The sequence below is a fragment of the Ictidomys tridecemlineatus genome, chromosome 16 (genome assembly GCF_052094955.1).
Source record: "Ictidomys tridecemlineatus isolate mIctTri1 chromosome 16, mIctTri1.hap1, whole genome shotgun sequence".
Lineage (NCBI taxonomy): Eukaryota > Metazoa > Chordata > Mammalia > Rodentia > Sciuridae > Ictidomys > Ictidomys tridecemlineatus.
The window spans coordinates 20820250-20843448 of record NC_135492.1 but is presented as its reverse complement, the minus strand read 5'-3'; the positions used below and the strand labels follow the sequence as shown (position 1 = coordinate 20843448).

At 36.3% G+C, this 23199-nt stretch overlaps 1 protein-coding gene and 1 pseudogene across 1 annotated transcript in view; one reads left to right on the top strand and one right to left on the bottom strand.

The window, feature by feature from the left end:
• The window catches only part of LOC144371240 (uncharacterized), a 109510-nt gene that overhangs the window by 13446 nt on the left and 72865 nt on the right, over nt 1-23199 (top strand). The window contains exon 3 of the mRNA XM_078033653.1: nt 10711-10877. Coding sequence (XP_077889779.1) covers nt 10711-10877 — 167 coding nt within the window. The remainder of the gene's footprint in view (nt 1-10710; nt 10878-23199) is intronic.
• LOC144371561 (U6 spliceosomal RNA) lies at nt 4905-5002 on the bottom strand (annotated as a pseudogene).

Sequence of the window (23199 nt, the reverse complement as noted above, 5' to 3'; positions counted from 1 at the left end):
AAATGTTCATATTATGGGGTACCATGTGAAGTTTCAGTCTATTCAACACTGTATCATATTACCATCAGGACAGATTTTGAAGCATATTGACCTTATGTCATGGCTTGGATCTATATTGTCCCCGAAGACTAATGTGTTGAAGGCTTGGTTCCTAATGCAGCAATGACCAGAGGTAGGCATTTAAAAAGTGATTGGATCATGAGGACTTTGACCTCCTCATTGATGGATTCATAATTTGATGGCATTTTCTGGGAAGTGGTGGACACCTTAGGAGGTGAGGCCTTGTCGGAGGAAGTGGGTCACTAGGTGTGTCCTTAAAGAGTATACCCTGTCCCTCTCTTACTCTTGTTTTATTTGCTTCCCCATGACTGTAAGACAAGCAGTTATGAACTATCACATTCTCTCTGTTATGACATTCAGTCTTGCCTCCCGTCAAAGAGGTGGGACCAAGTGACCAGGGACTGAAATGTCTGAAACCATGACCCAAAAGGAATCTTTAGTTGTTTTTCTCAGTCATGTTGTCACAGTGATGAAAACCTCCCCAGCACAGCTGAATTTTAAATAAAAGAAATCAAATAAAAGATGTCTGAGTTCCCCAAATATTAAAGCAGGTTTTCTGTTCAGTAGCAGATAACATTTAACTTATAAATCATTGTTGGATATTCCTGTTTCAGGTGCTAATTAAATTTGAATCCCAATACAAATTCATAATATAATAAAAGGTAGTTAGAAAAAGTAAAATGAATCTTAACATGATGCTAATATTTTGAAGCATTGGAAACTTCAGCTAATAAATTATCTTCCAAAAGCATAATTATAACACTTTGGCTGCAAACAGAAGCTTGATGTATATAAAATAAATCTGACTTGGTATCCTGACTATGATGCCAGTGGATCAAGAGCTTAAATACCTTAACACTGATGATGAAGATAATAACTGGTTGGTTGTTTGTCTTTAAAAAAGAAAGGGTCCTGAGTATGGCCAGTTACCCTTCCAACTATGAACTGGCATCCTTTCTTTGTTATGGAGGAAGAACAAACAATTGGTTCTCTTAAGTTGATTCTCTTTGGCATTTGGGACTGGTAATGTCAATGTAAGTCTATTTTCAGATTTAATTTGCCCCAACCACATGTTATTAGAGTGGTAAATAGTGGCGGTTAGTAAATTAACTTCTTTCAGTATAGATAAACACAATCTGATTTCAGTTAACGCCTTTCCAATGGAAAAATCTGTTTAAAAGTCATGGTATTTCCTCCATGCTGTGCCATAAAAGGAGAAAGTATTGGCTTTCTTTGATGGCTTCAGTTCCAGTCCTGCTTCATTTGGGAATAGAGATCATTCCCTAGTTCTTTATCCATTAAGTGAGAGGAATCAAAATGTTCTGTCTGATTTCATGTCTTCAGAGTGAACTTATCACTGGATGCTCACATAGCAGAAGCTAAACAGTCCCAGTTAATTTGATCTGTCTTTCAGGCTGGCCACCTGCCCTGTTACACAGTTCTCCTCTCATTGATCCTTTAAAATTTATCATGATCTTGAACCCAGTCTGGTCACTGGCTCCCCTGATTTAATCCATGCACTGTGTCTTTGCTCTCTCCCTGAGTCCTTGCTCCAGTAACTACTTGTATCAATAAGACCACTTACCTATCAATGACAAAATTATTTCAAATTGTTCTAATGAAAAAAAAATCAGGGAATATTGGTCAATAAGATTTTAAATTTCAAAAGCAATGTTCACTGCAGGACTACTGAGATCCAGCAGCTCAACAATGTCAGTAAGTCTCTTCCTCATTTTCATCTCTGTCATATTAACAATATAAACCCAGGGCTTCCTAAGTTGTAGAGGAGATGGCCACTGTCAGCTCCAGCTGTGTAAACTACTAGCTTACTAGCTCCTTATAGTTCCAACAAAGTTGTAGGCTGGAGGATCATTGGTTCTTATTGGCTTAGTTAAATCACACGATGCTACTTAAAGCACTTAGATCATTACTGTCATATATCAGATACAATTAGGTTGTTCTAACCATAAAAGGCAAACTGGATTCTAGATAATCATAAACATCTACCTTCCATCCACCACATGCCTTGTAGGAGAGAGTGTCCTACTCAGCATAGACACTAGATGTGCTCAGTGTTCCTGGGTGTCAATATTTTCAGCTTGAAGAACAAGGAAAAGTGTGTATACTAATGTATGTAGAGACACAGATCTATAAACTTTTTTATGTAACTGTATCTAAATTAAGCTAAATGTGAGTTCATATCGTTGTCTTCTACTCTAATTAATTAATTCATGGGACATTACAGTGACTTCCTTTTGCTTACCTGGCACTGAAAAATGTAACCCCCAAATCCACCATCCATATACTTATTTGTTGAATTCCAGCTTTTATATATGATAACATCACAGTCATTAACACATGCACTATATTGGACTGCAGTGCTTATATACAGTTCCTCTTTTCTTTGGTCTTATAGACTTTATTCATTTCCACAGTTACATAGGATAGCACATTTCCCTCACATCAATGAGTTGTTTCATATATTTATGCCACAGTTAGCTTGTTAATTTATAATTTCATCCTGGATCTCTTTTCCTCCCAAATGATTTTTTTTGTACCAGAAATTGAATCCTGGGGCACTGAGCCACTGATCCACATCCCCAGTCCCCAGGCCCTTTTTTGTAGCACCACTGAACCCAGCCCTCCCTAGTGATTTTTGGATTTGCATACATTAAGGTTTGCTCTTTCCTTTTTTTTTTTTTTGATATTAGGGATTGAACCTAGAGGCACTTTAAAACTGAGCCATATCCCCAGCCATTTTTATTTTATCTTTTTTATTTTGAAGTGAGAGTAGGATTTCACTAATTTGCTGAGGATCTCTCTAAATTAGCCAGGTGGCCTGCAACTTGTGATCCCCCTGCCTTTCAACCGCATAGTGCCATGTGTGTGCAACTGCAGTATCATACAGACTACATTCATTGCCATAAAACATTGCCCGTAGGCAGCCTATTCATCCATCCTCTGAATGCTTGGCAATCCATAGTTTTTATTATCTTCGCAATAGTTTTGTCTTTTCTGAGAGGTTTCAAATTGTCTTTCTAGACAGGCATCTTTCACTTAGCAATATACATTTAGGATTGATACATGTATTTAATTTTTGTTTCCTTGTCACTTTAAAGATTTCTACTTTTTTTCTATTTATCTCAAATGAGATTTAGCATCTTGAGTATGTGTCTAGGTGATAATTTGGAGGCTTTTCCTGACCAGATTTTACTCAACTTCCTGAACATGTAGGGTAATATTTTGTGATGAAAATATTTTGGGATATTTTCTCACTATTATCTTTTTCAATAATTGTATGTACTTCCTCTATATCTTTTTGGACTCCAATTATATGTACGTTGTGGTGTTTAATATTATCCTATATGTCTCTGAGGCTTTCCATTTTTTTCAGTATTTCTATTATTTGAACTATAATTTTCTCTTATTCTTAATTTGATTTCCTACTTTTTCTTCTCTATTAAATATGCCCTCGAGTTCATCTGATATATTTTTCAATTTAATTACTGCATTTTTTAGATCTAATTTTTCCATTGTTGTCTTTTTTTGTAGTTTTCATTTCTCTCTCACAATTTTTCATTCATTCATTATTTGAATATATCTCTTAGATTACCTTAACATGTTCCTTGTAACATATCTGTATCATGTGCACAGAAATATTTGCTCTAGCTAATATGTGGTCCCCCTTAGAATCATTTTCTATTGCTTTCTTATTTCCAAAGCAGATAAAACATTTTCCTGCATCTCTAAATTCTCAAAAATTTTTGGTTTTGAACTATGCATTACAGAGAGCACATTGTTACAACTTTGCATTCTGTCTTAAAAAAAGTACTTTTCCTATCTATGAAAATTTTTCATTTATTTTCTTGTTTGTTTATTATTTCCTTAGTTTTTCTATATAATTAGTAGTCAACCAATGATTTGAAGTTAAGTATTTTACACTTTTGTTGCTTGAATTTTGTGGAAGTTGAAGAATACATGTAGATGTATAGGGGATTCATGTTTCCTAGTGCATTCAATATTGCCAGACTATTTTCCCCTGCATACATGTAATTTAGAAGTCAGATAGAAATGTGTGAAGAGTATATGGCCAGAGCTCTTCTACAGATCTCCTCTCTCCATGTCCGTGATTTAAGTTTCTTACTGTTCTACTACCTGACCCAAACTGAGTCCACCACCTCTTGCTAGCAAATATTTTGAGTTTTTATTGCTCAAGCTGGGAGAGAGACATTCATCAGACAAGAAAGTTATAAATCTGCTATTCCTGTTTAGAATAATAATGACACAATGTGTAGTAAAGACATAAACCAATATGTTTATGTCAGTAAATTACTTATCTTTCTAAAAACATTTTATGTATGTACACACACATTTCGCTTAACAACGTGGATACACTCTGAGACGTGTTGTTAAGTGAACTTGTCCACACATGGACATGATACTCTGCACTTTCCAAAACCTAAATGGTGTGGCCTACTACATGCCTAAGCTAATTAGTCTGTATGGCATGGCCTACTGTTCCTAGGGCCATGATGAACAAAACAACATGAGATTGTATAAAGCACAAGAGAAAGTGATGCCATCAAGAGATGCAATACACATGGAATGTATAAGGCACCACCATCAGAGCTTGCAGAATGTCTTACAGTACACATTTTTAAAAAATGTTTCTATTAGTGCATAATATTTACCCATAATAGTGTTTTGACCTACTCATATATGCATGGAACGTGATTTGCTCCACTTCAGTCCCCAGTGCTTCCTCTCCTTCCCTCCTTCTTCCCCCTATTCCCCTTTCTCTACACTACTAGTATTTCTTCTATTTATTTATTGTTTCTTTAATTAAAAACGTGGAATACTTTACAAATTTGCATGTCATCCTTGTGCAGGGCCCATGTAATCTTCTAAATATTTTACATGTACAAAGACAATTCTAAATTTCTTTATGTATTTATTTTATCCAATAAATATAAATTAAATTTATGTATTTGATACTTACATATTTAATATTTTTAAAATATTTTGTTATCAAGAAAAATGCCACAACTAGCAACTCACCCCCAATTTTAGCAGCAGTTTTTGAATCAAAAGTTCATAAGTAGTTTGGCTGTTGGTTCTAAGAAGCTGTAGAAGTAATTAGTTCTCCATCCATTCCAAGTCAGGCAGGCCTTCAGTTTTAGTGTCTGGCTTCTTTTACTTTTAATTATGTTTTTGAGTTTCTTTTATACTCTTATGCAAGCATGTATTATCACTTCTTTTCTTCTTAGGGCTGAGTGACATCACATCACATGGAAGTACCAGTTTTGTTTATTGCTTCATCAGCTGATCGGTGTTGGTTTATAAATCATATTGCTGCGAACATTGTGTGTGTGTGTGTGTGTGTGTGTGTGTGCACTTCCAACTTTTGGATATATACCTAGAATGGAATTGCTAGGTTGTATAGTGACTATTGCTAATCGTATGAGCAATACCATTGATTTCTGTATCTTGATGTATTGACATTACCAAACCATACTTTCAAAATGAAAGCTATTAGCAATGTTACAGGAGTTTTTGTGGAGCAAGCACATTGTTTTTCTTTTTCCCATAATTTATTTATTTAGTTTACCAAATAAATGGTCAAGAAACAGAACTGGAAAGAAACAAAAACTAATTACCAATTAAGAAAGTGTATCATTATAGACTCTGATAAATACCTGAGAAGAAATACTTGCTCCTCCACCTTCTAATCCATTTCTGGGAATAGGGCATTTGATGACTCATTTTCTACCCATTATAGGTAATAGGCGCCTTCTCTGGGGTGTTTTAAGGTTGTGTCAGCTTAAGTGAGTTCTGTTGTTTTTGACAATGGTGACAATGTATCTTGTTGTGAGAGTAAACCAAACATCTCTTGGAATAAGAAAACCAAAGAACATTGCATTCGATATTATTTTCCTTGATTTCTATGATTTTTCTCACTGGCTGTAAACTAAAGAAAAACATTGCTTTTCTATCTGAAGAACTTTGCTACTTTGCATCAAAGACAATCAGAACTTCATTAAACAATTCAGAATTGTGTACAAAACAACAATGATTTTCTCCTGTGATTTTGGCAGCAGTTTTGTGTTGAAATATTTCATCTTTATTTCGATTCAGAGCTTTTGTGCTTTTTGGTTTTGTTCCTTCAAATATGCAGTTTAGGTACAAATGTTTGCAGATGTTCCAAACTTGATTTATTAAAATAGTTTCAGTACAAATCCCCTATGCAATTAAATGCCTATTCATGTGTTCTTTTCAGAATGAAATGTTGTTAACAAATAGCTCTAATATAATAGCATAACAGTTAAGGGAAAACTTGGGTGCAAGTGGCTAATAGGTATGAGCTGGTTTGACTTTTTTTAAAAAGTAGCATAGTTTTGTTTACTCTGATTAAAAAGCACTCTGTGCATACTGTGGAAAATTTAGAAAGGACAGAATAGTACAAAGACTACATGTGGCATTTAATCCCAAACTCAGAAATGAGCATTCTCCTTTGCTATTTGTAGTTTCCAGCATTCTCCTTATTCTTATCTTGAGATTTAGGAATTCAGGGATTTTATTTGGATTCATCTCAATAACCATCTCTTTTATGAATTTTGCCAGAAGAGAATATATGTCACACTGCTTTGGGCTTGATTGTCTTCCTTGAAGCGCTTCTTCCTATCCCACTAGGAAAAGAGTCCCACGTGCTTGCTACAGCTGAGCCAGCATGCCCACATCCAGCCTTCTCCTGCTCTGGTTAACCCTCCCTCTCCAACCTCATCACCACTGAATTCTCATCAATCCGTGTTTTAGATGTGAGGACTCAAGGAATTACTGCTCTCTTTTTAGTTTAGAAAATGTATTTGTACTTTTACTTTAGTTATTGCTTGTTTACTTTTTTCCTCTCCTCCTGAAATTTGTGATGTGTATTATTTTCATGTGTGAAGCCTATTTTAGATTGCACATATAGTAAGTCAGAGTGAGAAGTATGTTTCTTGCTGTGTGCTGTTTATTTCACTCAGCATGAAGGTTCTCCACGTTGTCATAAATGGCAGCTTCTTGTTAAAGGCTGGTGATGTTACATTGTGTATATATACCAATCTTTCTTTACCTAATCATCTGTGGATGGACACTTGGGTTATTTCCCTTCTTGACCTATTAGGGCTGATGCTTCAATGAACATAAGGGTGCAGATTATCCCTGTGAGGCACTAATCTCATGTATGTAGAGTACACATATAGAAGACAGACAGCTGGATTATATGGTAGTTATAGTTTTCCTTTTATTTTTGAGGAACCTGTGTATCATTCTTCATTAATAGCTTTAGCAGTGCACACTTCCACCAACAGGGTACCATGGCTTTCCTTTCCTGTACCTTCGCCAATACATGTTACTTTTTGTCTTTGGTAGTAGCTAATCCAAGGGTTGTGAGCTGATACTCATTTTGGTTTTGACTTGCATTTTCCTCAAATGCAAAATACTAGCCTCATTGAGTTCTTTTTCATTCATCTTTTGGCCATTTGTATGTCTTTATTGGAAAAAAATAGTTCCTCAGGTTTTTGTCCATTTTGTAATTATTTTATTTATTTGTTCATTTACTTATGTTATATTGAGTTGTGTGAGTTTGCTATGTGTTTTGGATATTAACCCTTTATCAGATGTATGATTTGTAAATATTTTCTTCTAATCATATGTTGCCTTTTCATTTTCTAGAATGTTTTCTCTGCTGTGCAGAAAAGTTGTAGTCTTGTTTATTTTAGCTTCCATTGATTAAACTTTTGGTGTCATACCCAACAAGTTTTGCAGAGACCTATTCCATGAAAATGATCCACTGTGTTTTCTTCTAGGAGTTTTATTAAATTTTACTTGTTAGTGTTAATCTAGTTTTACTTGATTTTTAGGTGTGATCTAAGTGTCCAATTTCATTCTTTTCCATATGGGTATTCAGTTTTCCAAGAATCATGCATCAAAGAGTCTGTCCTTTTTCCATTGTGTATTCTTGGTGTCCTTATGAAATCTTCATTGGCCGTGCAGGCCTGGATTCATTTCTGAACTCTGCACTCTGTCTCATTGGCCTGTAGGTCTGAATCATAATGCTTCAGTTACTATGGTTTTGTAATGTAATTTGAAATCGAGAAATGTTTTTCTTCATTTCTTTTTCTCTTGATGGAGATTGAGTTAAATGTGTACATTGCTTTGAGTATTATAGATATTTTAACAATATTGACTTCTCATTCATGAATAAGAATATATTTTCATTAATGTGTCTCTCATTTATTTTCTTTCATAAATATTTCATAGTTTTCAGTGTGTGGATCTTTCACTTCCTCAAGTATTCATAATTTTCTGTGTTTAGTCATATAGCATTATTCTTTAGCTTATAAGTATTTTATCATTGTTAATGCTATCATAAGTGGGTTGGTTTTCTTGATTACCCTGTTAGATAAATCACTGTTAATGTATAGAAACAATTGATTTCTATGATGGGGTTTTTAGCATGCAACTATATCAATTCTGTTAATTAACTCTATTTTTTTTTGTTAAATATTTAGGGTTTCCTATGTATAAGGATGTGTCATCTGCAAATAGATAATTTTCCTTCCTCAGTCTCCGTTTGCATGCTTTCTATTTCTTTTTCTTATCAGATTCCTCTTTCTGGTACTTTTGCTACTATGTTGAACAGAAGTGTTGGGCACCCTTGCCTTGTACCAGGTCTTAGAGAAAATAACTTTCATTTTTTCCCATTGACTATGATGTTAATTGTGAGTTTTTTATAAATGTTCTTTATTGTGTGAAGAAATTTTCTGTTTAAATTCCTATTTTGAGTTTTTATCATGAGTGGATGCTTAGCTTTGCAAAATGCTTTTTCTGCATCTATTGAGATGATCAGGTAGTTTTGATCTCCCATTCTGTTAATGTGATATGTCACATAGTTTGATTTGCAAATGTTAAACTACCCTTGCATAATAGAGATAAATCTCACTTGATCCTGATGCATAACCTTTTAGATTAGTTCCTGCATTTGGTTTGTCAGCATTTATTTAGGGTTTTCTGCAGGTGTGTTTATTCAGGGACTGGTTCTCTTTCCTCATTCCCTACACCCCCAGCTTTGGTACTGGGGCAATTCTGGCCTCTTAAAATGAGTTTGGAAATATTTCCCCCATGGAGAGATCTTTTCTCATTTTGTTTTTATTACTGCAAAATTTACAGCATGACAGTGCTTTAGCTTGCCTACTCCTTGTCTCTCTTTTTTTCTTTTTTTCTGGTCTGAGCTAGAAAGACTGCACTGCAAGTGAATAGTTATATGCTTAGCATTTAAATGAACACAAACAATTAGCTTTGCTAATGACAATTATGCTGAAAGTGCACTTCCATTATTTTCTCATCTGTTTAATGGCAATTTTCAAAATCTAAATATGTTTAAGGGGAATTTACATAGCACGTTTGATTAATTTTAATAGCAATTATCATAAGTAAAACAAATTTGTGAATCTGAGCTAGATGCCCTTCCAGGAGCTTTTCAGGAGCTCTTTACACACAAGATTACACAGATTTTATGCTAGTTGAGAGTCAGTCTTTTATCATTTTGATGTAGTGTCCATATATGTTAGTACTGGTCATTTCTGTGTCCTCTCCAAACTCCTCTATTTTTTACTGATTTGACCTTTAACTTTGCAGCAATAGCCTGTGTTCATTAATCAGTCAATGAACTGATACCTTACACCATAGCTTTGCATGTTAGTAATTCCAGTGCATAATCTCTTTGATTAATCCAGTCAACTGGTGTGGCAAGCCTGTGACAATGTGCCAGGCACTGAAGTAGGTCCCAGAGATGACATGACCCCTTGCCTTTGCAGATCTTCAGCTCTGTTGACAGGCATGGACAATGTACAAAAGGTAGCCTCATCTGGTCCCAGTGAAAACATAGGACTTGAGTGCACACTTAGAGCCACTTATTCCAGACCTGGGGAATAAGAAGAATTGACCTAGAAACTGCTATGCCACTGGTATGTGGAAGAAAATTAGGCAGAGGGGTCCTAAGGAGATGGCAGTGAGTAAGAATAGGAGTTTGGAATGACAAATGGGCAGAGTGCAAAAGACACAAGCTAGTGAGACATTTGGTGACTGAGAAAGCAAAAGAGGGTGGTGGCCTAATCTAAGTTTCTTTAGTGGGGTGAAAACTGGATGGAATCAAGAGTTATTCAGATATCAGAATACTATACAATTTTGCAATTGATTTAATTGGGAGGAATGAAGAAAGGCATTTGTCTGAACTGTTCAATCATAAAGACCAAGTGAAAAAGGCTTTAATTCACTGATTCTTACCCAGCCTCAAATTTGTTAAATAAGAAGATAAGCAAAACTTACATTTAGTACATAGTACTGGTAGTGCTGATAATCTCAAAAGCTTGGAAACACTGGGATAAAGGACAATGTTCCTGTTGTTCACTTAAGTGACTGAGTAGATCAAATACATTGACTCTGATAAGGACACCAGAAGAGAGGATGGGTGTGGAGAATGTGGAATGGAGAAAACGGTGAAATTGATTTTTGAAACATTGGGGGTCAGCACCTGTTTAGATTTGGAGAGGTGGTTTGCAAGCACCCAGACAGGGAGGATTGATGCTCATGGACACCATCTGATTACAGGTGCAGCCTTGAGAAGCAAGCGGGTGGTGGACTGTGTGTCTAAGAAGGATGATGTTAACAAAAGTCTGAGCAGGAGAGGAGAAGAGGCCTACAGCCATTCAGGTGCCTATGGAAAGAACTTCCTGCAAAGAAGTCTCAGCAAGAGCAGACAGATATTCCTGAAAAAAGTGAGTGACCAGTATGCTATCCATGGTGACAACTCTCCAGAAAATTGAATGAAACATTGAATAGACATTAAATCTTTGCATTTAGCAATAAGATGTTTTTGGATAGTGAGCTACATGTGGTAACACATGCCTGTAACCCCAGCTACTTGACAGACTGAGGCAGTAGGCTCCATTGCAAATTCAAGGCCAACTTTGCAACTTGAGGAGACTGTGTCTCCAAATAAAATAAAAATGGATGGGGATGTCACTCAATGTAGAACACCCCTGGATTTGATCCCTATAGCATGGGAAAAAATTCAGAAGTTAATTTGTGGCAATAATTCAGTTGAGTTTTGGGTAGTACAGTCAATTTTAAATGGCTTAAAAGGCTTTATTTTTTTATAGAGTGTATCATAAGAGTTGTTTATATTAAATATATAAATATATTTAATATAAATATAAAATATATTTATATTATAAAAGATAATATAACTCAAAAGCAAATCTCTATTGCGTATATTTCAATGGGATCCATGTCTCACCTGTATTTGTACTGAAGTTTTATGACTTGTGCCAGTAATATTAGGGATTCTTGGGTTATTCTTGTTTAACTAGTTGAATAAACAATATCTTAAGATAATAGAATTTTACCCAGCATGTAAGTTCAATTTCCATTGGATGTTTTGGTGTCCAAGGACTGGTTACTCTCTTCCCCACTAAGTTGCCTCCCAGCCATTAATCACTGCTGATCTTTGATAAATGGGGTTTGCAATCTTTCCTCTTGTAAGAATCCCTCTAAATTAAAATCACCCACAGAAAGCCAATAAGGCTAGTGAATCCCTAAATAAACTGCTTCACTCTCAGTCTCTCTGAAGAGTTAAAATTGTCGGACTAACTTCTGTAAGGCATTTCCTAACAATTTTAGTGTCTGGGCAAGCAAATTCAAATGATCCCAGGTTTGTCTGCAGTTCCAATATTATTATGTTGGAAATAAAACAGGAGTTGTTTCTATAGTGCACTACCTTTATATTCATAGATTAATGTTGCCCTAGAGTCAACCAAAATTGAAATAAAAATGAAACTATTGAAAAAACAACTTTTTATCTGATTTTTTAACAGCTTTAATGTTTTACCTGATTTGTGGAGTAATTATTAATTAAATGAGTACTATAAATATTTTTAAATGCCCAACAGTGTATATGTATAGTAAAATATTCTATTGTCTTTTGTTTGCTTGTTTGTTTGATTTTCAGTCTAGTCTTCAAATCCTTGGTCCTGTTCTCAAAGCAAATTATTATTGCCATATTCTCTCCATAGCATACATAAAGTTAAGTATGTGTGCATCATGAGTCTTAACACAAACAGGAATAAATTTTCATGTGCTTCAATTTCAAGGAGATTAGACTTCATTTAATATCTTCACATTTTTAAAAGTGTTATAGCCTATGAGTTTATTGTTATTGAATAAATTCTAACATCATAGAAAGATACTAACATACTTGGTCTATGTTAATGACAGCATGGTCATGACAATTACTATTTAGCCACGACATATTATATGTCCAACCCACTGCATTTAATGCTTAATTTGATCTTTACATCTTCTCTACATGGTAAAGATCATTTGCATTTTTCTATGACAAAACCATGAGATAATTTCCTCAAACTTAATTACCAGTAGCAAACCCTCAAGTCTTTGACTCAAATACATGTTGGTTTCAGGTAATAGAAAATATCTCCTAAAAGAATCTGGGATTAAGGGACTCTATCCAGCAAGAACTACAAGGTATTATGAGCAGGACAGATCATAGCCAAAATCACTTCACATACAGTCAAAAAAATGGACAGACAGTAATTTTAAAATCAAAATAAAGGGGAGTAAATAATGTAAAACATATGATCAATGACCAGACTGAACATACCATCAGAATGGCAAGGGCCTCAATCTAGTGAGAGTGGGTACATTCCAATCTGAGTCCACAACTTTGGACCTATCACTTACTTTCTTTAGGCCTCCTTTCTTCATCAGTTCTTTTATTCTTTTTTTTTTTTTTTTTGGTATGGAAGGTTAAACCCTGCGGTACTTAAACACTGAGCCACATCCCCAGCCCTTATTTTTTTAATTTTTTTTCCTTTTTTTGCATTTCAAATATTTATTCAAATTTGTTATACATGATGGCAGAATGCAATTCATTTCACATTACACATATAGAGCACAATTTTTTCAGTCACTGATTATACACAAAGTATTTTCACACCATTCGTGTCTTATACATGTACTTAGGGTAATGATGTCTAACTCATTCCACCATCGTACCCCTTGTTCCCTCCTTTTACCTCCTTCCCCTTTGCCCTATCTAAAGTTCCTGAACTCTTCCTATGCCCCCCAGCCCCATTATGAGTCAGCATCTTCATATCAAAGAAAACATTTGGCCCCTTACTTCACTTAGCATTGTATTCTCCAACATCATCCATTTACCTGCAAATGCCATGATTTTATTCTCTTTTAATGCTGAGTAATGTTCCATTGTCTTCATATTTCTTTACCTCATTATTCTTAGTGTTTTATGTGTATTAAGAATTTTAATAAAAAAACAAGTACATGTATAATGGCATAAATTGATGAACATACTTTATTTACAGAGATATGAAAAATTGTGCTTCATATGTGTAATAAGGATTGTAATGCATTCCACTGTTGTCATGTATTTAAAAAAATAATAAAATCAATAAAAAAGACAAGCCAGGAATATTCAATAACTCATGTCATTCTTCTATTGGAGAATATTTAAACTATCTTCAGGATTTTGTAATTGTAAACCATAACCCAATAAACATACATGCAAAAAAAGTTTTCATAAACACAGGTGAGTGAATCTATATCTCTAGGAGACATTTTTGAGCAAAAGTTATTTTTAATACTTGAGAAAGCCAACAAAAGTTTTTCTACATTTATATATATTTTATGTAACCATTGCAGATTCTACTGAAACAAAATCACAGTGGTGAATGTGAAACTATAAATGTAGGGATGCTTGGAACAATTCTGATTTTTATGTTTTAATCCTTCTAACTCTGTCAGTGAGCATAGCCACTGGTCTACACAAACTCTGACACAGGCCAAGCCCTATGCTAAGCATCTGTGGAGTCGAAGGCTGACATGGTACATCAGTTAATCTATACCTCACAGTATCCTAGGATGTAAGCCGTATTATTATCTCCATTGAATAGATAAGAAGACTGAGTCTTTAGAGAATCAAATTCCAAAGTTTGGCAGCTTTGTGACTTAGAAACTCTTTACTTTTATATTAAAATTAATGATGGCCTAGGATGCTAGTAAATACAAGATTTGAAGTTATACAGGAATCACATCAGCTGTTTTATATAACCCATTGAAAGCTAAAAATCATGGTTTTTTTTAACCAGCTAATCTAGAACAAGAGATGGGGATTCACCTTGGGATATCATTAATTAATGACTTAATTAATTAATTAGTACCCAATTAATTAATATCATTAATTGGACAACCTTGAGACCTGGTCATTATGACCTTATCACTGCATGGTTGCCTAGAGCCACGAGGCTACGTTTTCATTCTCCCTGTTTGATGCTATTGTACAGAACTTATTTCACTGGGTCTCATAACTTTGCATAAGTGATATCCTCCTTTAAATTTATTATTTATTCTTTCTTTTCTTCATCCATTCATCCCTCTTATTCACTTATCATTCAATTATCCATCCAATATTTATTAAACAGGAGAGATTCAGGACCATAAGAAAATTATAAACTGAATATTTGTAAGAGAAATGAGCTTTCTGGTTAGTTTTCCACTAAGCGATTGGGGAATATGTAATTACAGAATGTTATAAATGGTAGGGTAGATATCAAAGTGTGGCTTGTGCCTGGATCTGTGCATAGACATGCCATGGGTGCTTGCTGAAGGCACGCTGTAGTTGAGCAATGGGAGTTTTATTTTCCTCAGCTTCAGTTAATTGAAAAGCATGTCTGTTAACAGCAAATGTCCAGTACATGGTGGACCTTATTTATAGCACTGAAAAGTTTCCCATGCTGTACTCCTGCTTCTGTGCCCAGGACATTTCGGACGTTATTTCTCGCTTTCACCCTTGCTCTCCCCATGGGCTTTGTCCTGCCCCCACCCCCAGCCCAGGGGCCTTCCTGTCTAGGGACTTGAATTTTGCTTTTTGCTCATTCTAAAAATGAGCTCATTCTAAAAATGTCCCTTGATTCCATGTGGTTTTTTATTCACTCTTTCAGGTCTCTGTTCTTTTGCATTGTTCTGTTTGGGGCCAGGGATTGAACCCAGTGCCTCCTATATGCTAAGCAGCTCTGTCACTAAAGGACGTCCCAGTACCCACATTATATTTTGAGACAGGTTATCACCATGTTGCCCAGGCTGACCTTGAACTTCTAGACTCAAATCATTGTCCTGCCTCAGCCTCCCGAATAGCAGGGACTACAGGTGTGCATGGCCTCCCCAGACCAGGTCTCTATTCTTCTTCGTGTTATCCAAGGAGCTTTTCACACCACGTCATGTAAAAGAGGAGGTGGGTGCCCTGCATGTCTCACCAGCTGGCATCATTTCTCACTCTATCTTCCCACTTGGTTTTTTATTTGTTTTCTCATGTAAGTCTCACTGTTAATAATCAAGTTCCTAAAGTGAGGCACCTTTGTTGTTCTTAGACTTTGTGAGGACACTATCTAGAGTTGTGCGTCCAGTGGGTACTTCAATCAATATTTGATGGTTGAGTGAGTTGCTTAATTATTTTGACCACAGACAATGAATGAGTCCTATTCTAGACCCTGACGTTCCTAGTAATTGAAGAAGAAAAACTGAAGGAAAAGTTTGGAACATGGCGTGCTTAGCTTAAAGACCACCCAAGGTTTTCATCTCCTGGTTGTTCACTCAAACATGGAACTTCTGTATCTCCAGGAAGGGGCTTCATAGAATTAGACCTTAACACATGAGGACTAGTCTCCTGAATTACCCTGTTAAGTTCAGTGTAACCTGGAGTCATTAAAGGCATTGAATCCTTAAAAGCAGAAAAATTTCTCAGGCTGGAGTCGGAGATACGAGAGGAGAGTAGAAGGGATAAGGCAAAGAGATCCAGAGTAAGAGAATGGCACCCATTTTGGAGGGGGTTGAAGATGGAGAAAGGGGGGTCTCGAGTGGGGGGATGGCACAGCTGAGAACTGCCTCTGCCCCCAGCCAGCAAGGACAAGGTAGCTCAGGTCACCAGGCATGGATCCTGCCAACAGCCTGAGTGGGTGCAGACCTGAACCCTCGCCCACGACCTCCAGAACTCTTCACTTGGGGCTGAAGCATCATCAGCAGAGATCCAGCCAAACTCACTGGACTTCTGAACAACAGAACTTGAAGATAATAAACAGGGATTGTTCTAAAGTGTGGATTTTTGTAGGAAGTTGTTTTAGCAGCACAGAAAATTATTATGTGTATTGAAATTATACTCTTTGTTCTCAGATAAACACCATGGTAGTAAGCAATCTGTACATAAAGTAAAGGGAGAAAAATCATAATGATCTAGGCAGAATATGTTTCCAGCTTCTTAATATTTTGCTTTTTATTCAGCAACTGGAGACTGATAATAGAAATCATTGAGGTGAACTGTGTTTTACTAATATAATTATGATTCTGTACTGCTGATCTGAGGAGGAGTATGTATTTCACTTGTCAGTGCCTAAAAAGGGGGTTTCTTTTACGTGACAATGAACTTGGGGCATTCCTTGTGCCGTCTACAGGTAGTGCAAGGGAACAACCCACCATGTCAAACTTCTCCCAGAGCTTCAATGGCAAATCCCAGCATTTTATTTAAAATAAATAAATGGAAATACGCTCACATGCTACTCTGAAAAATCACTTCCATTTTAGTAGTTAAAGGCCAGTACAATTAATCAATTATCTGCAGGATTTTTAGCAAATCACTTACCCGCTGTTCTTTGAAGATTCTCCTGCCTGCAGGGATTGATCTAAGAGGGCAGAACAAGTGCAAAAAGCCTTTCATGAAAGTTTGCCCATTAAGCCTGTGTTTGGATAATAGTTACAATCAGTCTTCTGTTAAATTTCTATTTCCTTTTGTTGCACTATTTTTTAAATATACCTTCCTAGAAATTCCTTATTCTTTTGAAAATTATTGGGGTAAATCTTCCTCTTGAGGGCCATCCTTGAACTCCTCCAGTTTTCCCTCTCATCACTCCTCCTTCCCTTTCTTCTCCATTTCTCTATCACTTGTGTCCAAACTACGTCTTTCCCAGGAATCTTCCCCTAGAATGGTCCTCCCTGAAATGCACAATGGCCTGTCTCAATCAGAGGAGCTGGGCTATATCCAGAAGTTCACCATGTACTAATCTTTGCCCTGGAAAACACTTCCACAACCCCAAGCCAGAACCAAGAATGAAAACAGAAAAGTGGTTCAGAGAAGGCTATTCAAGGCAGAATTACTGTTGATAAAAAATGAGTGGAGATATACATATGTTCATTAATGGGGAACTTGTTAGATAATTTACAGTGTATCCACAAAATGGAATGTTTTGGGGGGAAAAAAAGAGAAAGATCTCTTTTAGACTATCTAAGATAACCAAATAGTTAATGACAAAAAATTCTCTTTAGGAATGTTTTGGTTAATCAATGAAAAAGAATGATGGAATAAGAATACCATTATTTTACAACACCTGAGAAATTAATGGATTTAGGCAAGAATCAGTAAGAAGCAGCCAGATGTGTTCTTCTAAATGTGACTTAATCTTGCACACACACACACACACACACACACACACACACACTCACACACACATGAGAGAAAAAAACACACCATGTATACACACAATTGAATTTGAATCTAATCAAGCCTGGAGATTTAAATGTCAATTTTCAGAAAATCCTTGGAACTTTCAGACCTGTGGAACCCCACCAGAAGGACACAATCAGCTAAATTCAAACAATTTAAAATCAAACAAGATACTTCTAAATATCCATGGATCAAACAGGACTCATAGGAGAAAAAAATTACATAGAACTGAGTAGAAATAAAAATACAATATGTCAAAATATGTGGGCTGCAACTAATGCATCTCTGAGAGGGAAACTTGTGGAACTAAAGTGCCATCATTGGAAGAGAAAAATAAAGCTCCAATTAACGTTCTAAATATCTAGTTTAAAAAAAAAACTTGAAAAAGAAGATAAAAATAAACCAGAAGCCAGAAAAAGGAAAGAGATAATAAAGAGCAGGTATTAAAATTTTTTAAAAAGAAGATAACAAATATAATTAATCAAATTCTGATTCTTTAATACAAACTACCCTGGGGAAAAATAAATCATTGCTAAATCTCTAGTATAACTAACAAAAATAAAAAGTAAAGATAGCAATCTCCTGTATCCAGGATGTAAAGGGTAGCTGCAGAGCTCACAGCCATTGGGAAGGCAGGTATGCTGCCGCAACAGGCGGACTTCACAGCTTAGATGAAATGGAGCCTTTCCTTACATGACAGAGACCATGACAACTCATCCAACAGGAAATAGATCACTTAAATTGTCCTATAATTATTAAGGACATTTAATTCATAATTTTAAAACTCAAGTAAAAGAAATTTTCAAGCCATTGTAGTATCAGTAGGGAATTCAACCTAACATTTTAAATAGATTTAACACAAATTATACACAATCTCCTTCAGAAAATGGAAAAGGCAGAGATATTTCTGATTCCTTTTGAAAGAATGATCAAGGCTTGCCATCGGAGAAAATGCCTGTTTATTGAGGAATATCTCTGCATGTTATAGAGCCAGGGGTGGTTTGACAGTTGGCATGGGGTGCTTTTTGATTGGTGGGTAAGGATCAGGTGAGCCAGCAGGGCTAGTCAGTTTGATGGGTAAGGATCAGGTGAGCCAGCAGGGCTAGTCTGATTGGTGGGTAGGAATCATGTGGCAGGATTATGAGAGCCAGCAGGGCTCACCATTGGACAGTTCTTCTTGGGGGAAGTTAGTCTTTGGAGCTGAGATGACTTCCAACACCTTTTATGAGTCTACTCTTCTCACTGGGGCCTCACATGGCCATTCCTTTGTGTGCATGAGAGAAGGAGAGAGGGAGATAAGGAGAGAGAGGAAGAGAGGGGGAGAGGGAAAGAGTGAGGGGAGAGAGGAGGAGAGAGAGAGAAAGCACATCAGGTAGGAAAATGAGCTCACTAGAGCAGATTCTCTTTGTCTCTTCTTACAAGGGCAATAATGCAGTCTATTCTCAGGCCTCACCTTCCAAATATAACCACATTAATCTTTAACATATGACTTTTGGGTCAAATAAACATTTAATTCAAAACAGCACTACATAAAGAATATTTTTTTAAAAATATCCTCAAAATTTAGCACTGAAACTTCAATTAGAAACCAAGCAAAAGATATGAGCAGAATAGTTGTTGCTTATACAAACAGGCATGTGAAAAGATGTTCAATGTAATTAGCCTTTAAAGAAATAAAAATTAAATCCACAATGAGATATCATTACAAACTATGATTAAAATGTTAAAATAAACATGAAATTTACAAACAAGAACTCCCTACGTGCCCTGCTGCTACTCAGTGTCCCTCTCTTGGAAGTTTGCACATGAGGTACAGAGCCTGGCTCTCTAGGGGGCGCTCTGGAGCTGGGCTCTGTGTGGCTTTGCATTGGGAGGCTCATTTGTCTATGGTCAAATGAAACATCTGTCTGCAGATTGAAGCAAAGGCAAGAGCTAATCATTTCCCTTGGGCTGGGGAAGGGGAGGGTGGGGCAGTGCTGTTACCTTGGCCCCTGCCACCATTCTGCTTCATGGATCCAGTATCTGGTTCACCCAGTAGCACTTGGAGTACTTGTGATGAATCTCCCTTCCCTTGGCGTGACTGCTTTTGTTTCTCTCACAGGGTCTTCCTGACTCAGAGGGTCCATTTAACAACCTCTTGGATCTTCATTTTCTTCCTTTCTTGCTTCTACTGCTTTATTCTGGATCCTTCTCTTCAAAATACTGAACATCAGAGCACTGGAGATCAACACCTTGGAGCTGGCAAACTTGCTTCAAGTACAGCTTGACGGTTTTGTGAGATGGTGAAATGACTAAAGTTACCTATTTTCCAATGAAAATACACTCCAATTCCACCGGGTAATGTCACTCCTAAACCCAGGAATGGAACAAATGTAAAATTTTAAAATAAATTTGAGACACTATACCCAGTGCCTACATCCATTGCTTGTCTGTGAGGATGTGGACATATTTTGATCACATTGAATAGTTGAAAATTTTAAATATTATAAAATGGCAATTAAAATTAAATCACTAAAAATCCTGTGTTGATCAACTAAACTTATAGTAAAACCAAAGCCTATATTCTTGTTTATTACATACTCTACTATACTAAACCAGTACATTGGCACTGTTCTTTGTTTTATTTATCTAACTAGACCTGGTAGCTTAGATGGGAGAAAAAAATAGCCGTTAAACCAATTTATTGGTGTTTCATGTCTTTGATATCTAGGTTTGATCTCAATTTCTTACTTTTCCTCTCATGATTTGTATTGAGGCAATAATTTCTAAATATATTTTCTGAAGAACTTTAAAGCTTTCATAAAAGTAGAATAATTTTTTAAAGTATTTTCCATTCAGGTAATACCATAATTATGATGAGATTTGGAATATTCTCTTCTCATGGAAATGAAAATTTTGATGGATAGAAATAGTTTACATAAAGAATTAAATGCAACAGCTTTTTAAAGGTCTATTTGGCAATTTATTTATTTACTTAGCATTTCATTTGTTAGACTGGAAGTAGTCAAATAAACTCTCTCAAAATAACAGTTGAATTTCTTCACTTAATATGATGTTAAATGCACATGGAAGCAAGTTGAATGCAAAGCTGTCTGCACCCAAATACTTTAATAGTTGAGAAATGAGCCTCCACAATATCTCCAGTAAATTAATACATCTGTAGACTTTGGGACATGACGGTGTGGCTTAGTTTAATTTCACTTCAAAAGTCCATTAGAAGTAAAATAGCTGATCTTTTTGAGTGTTTTTATGAATATGACATAAACAAATAAGGAAAGTCTAAGCTAAAAGTCTAAATTTTAAATGGTTTGTGGAGATTTTTAGACAGAAGCAGGATAAGTCTTAGTTTACTTTGGTTTGCTCTGTGGATCTGTTATGTCATCTGAATGTAAGAGATTTCTCAGTAATAACAAGCAATAAATTCAATAACCACCAGGTACTTTTCTCACACACTGAGGCTGTAACCTTATAAAACAAAGGAAATTTAATTATTAGCCTTTGAAAATGAAAACCAACACTCAAATGTTATGTACAATTTTAATTTGTGTTTATTCTAAAGAAAATCACATTAGTAGAAACCACTTCCTGGGCAGGAAAGAGAAAGCTTAAATAATTTTAGCACAGCTAAAGCACCCAAAGATATGGATTCTAGAGGAAAATAACAAAAATATAAATCTGGAATTTCAACAGGCTAGCTTTCAGAGCCCTCCTGGGAGAAGATGAAGGCAAACGCGTCACTTCCTGATTAGTTAGAGCTGAACGTCCAATTTATATATTACATGGCTCAGGCCTGGGGCGTGAAGCTCTAAATTGCTTTGGATGAAACCCCAGTTGTCAGTCTTTTTATACAGCAAAATCAGTTTGCTATAGAAATCAAAGACATGTACTATGTACCAGACCCTGTTCTAGGCTGAGTGGATATTGCAACAAAGAAAGAAAGGGTGGGTATCTGTAGCTGGTAGGGCAAGATGGACATTAAATAAGACAAAGGAGTGGCATAGATAACATGTCAGAACAAGAGGGCAATTGCCAAAGAGAAAAAGAATCAGGAAATGTGGACTGGCAATTTTGTAGTGAAGAAAGGTACAAATTTAAATAGAATGGCCAGGGCAGAGTTCAATGAGATGTTTTTTGACTAAAGACCTGGAGAATGACAGGGAGGAAATGAAGAAGGGAACTCCGTGGACCTGAGGCAAAGCATGCTAGAGTGGCCCAGAAGAAAGAGGGGGCCAGTGATGCAGCTCAGCACCTAGTGAACCTGGTGAGGAAAGTAAGAGGTGAGGTTATGAGGAGTAGCGTGGGCTTCCTGATATGGGAAGGTGCTGGAAGATAAGTGAAGGGCTGACTTGATGGGATTGAAATGGCCACCGTCTGTTGTGCTGGAAGTAGACTGGGGTGTCTAGGTGGACAGTTGTAGAAGCTTCGAGAACAGCCCTGCCATTTTCAGGCAAATTACCCGCCACCAACACACACATGCTTTAGTTTTTTCATCTTCGAATTGAAGATGATCATACCTCTCCCTCAGGGTTGTGAAAGCAAAATAAATTGTTATCTATGAAATACACAGACTAGTGCCTGGTACCTACTGCACTGTCACCTTTTGCCAACATTGCTGTCATTACTGTAACAATGTAGCAACAGATGAAGGCTGTTTTCCCTAGACTGGTTGGTAAAGGGAGCTCTGAGTTTATCTTCTGAAGGTAAAGCCAACAGGATTGGCTGCTCAGCTGGAGGGGAGGCAAGCACAGGAGAAAGATGGTGATGTCAACATCTGAGCAGTGGGGAGTACACAGGTCGAGGGCCCTCTAGATGAGTAGCTCTGGGGGCAAGAGACTGTATCAGGATCTCAGTGTCATCCCAATTCTTGAGATGCCTTTTATTTCATCCAAACAGGGACCCTACTTGAGTGAGCACCTGTATATAGAAATTTGTCCATATAGAAGGCCTCAGCTCAGTTGATTGAAAGTACATATAAGATTATGATTCCCTTATTTTCCTACTTAGCATTAGTTTTATATAGATTTTCTGCTATGTTCCAATGACCAGCATTTTTACATCAAAATAATCTGTTTGATATGAAAAAATCACATTTAGCACACAATTGCAAAACAATCGAGAATTATCACTTCCAAATCCAAGACACAATGAAGAGGGCTGATGTCACTTGCAGCTGCTATCAGAATCCTAGTTACTTTCAGGATTTTGTATGCTATTAATATAATAACATCACTTGCATTTACTGTTAGCATGCAATTATGAGCACATATTGACAGTTTACCAGCTTGATACTTGAACTCACTTTGCAATACTGGAAATATTTCTTCTTTTCTAAAGTCATTAGAATGGGAGTTAATGGTAGCTTTTACACATATCCTTTTGTGGGAGACAATTCTAGAATTGTTGATGTGCTTTTAGTGGTAAATAAGGAAAGCCACTTGTCTCTATCTATAGCTAGAAGTAGAGAAAAATGTATAAACAGTGCAGATGTATAGAGAGTCTCTTGTGTCTCATGTGCT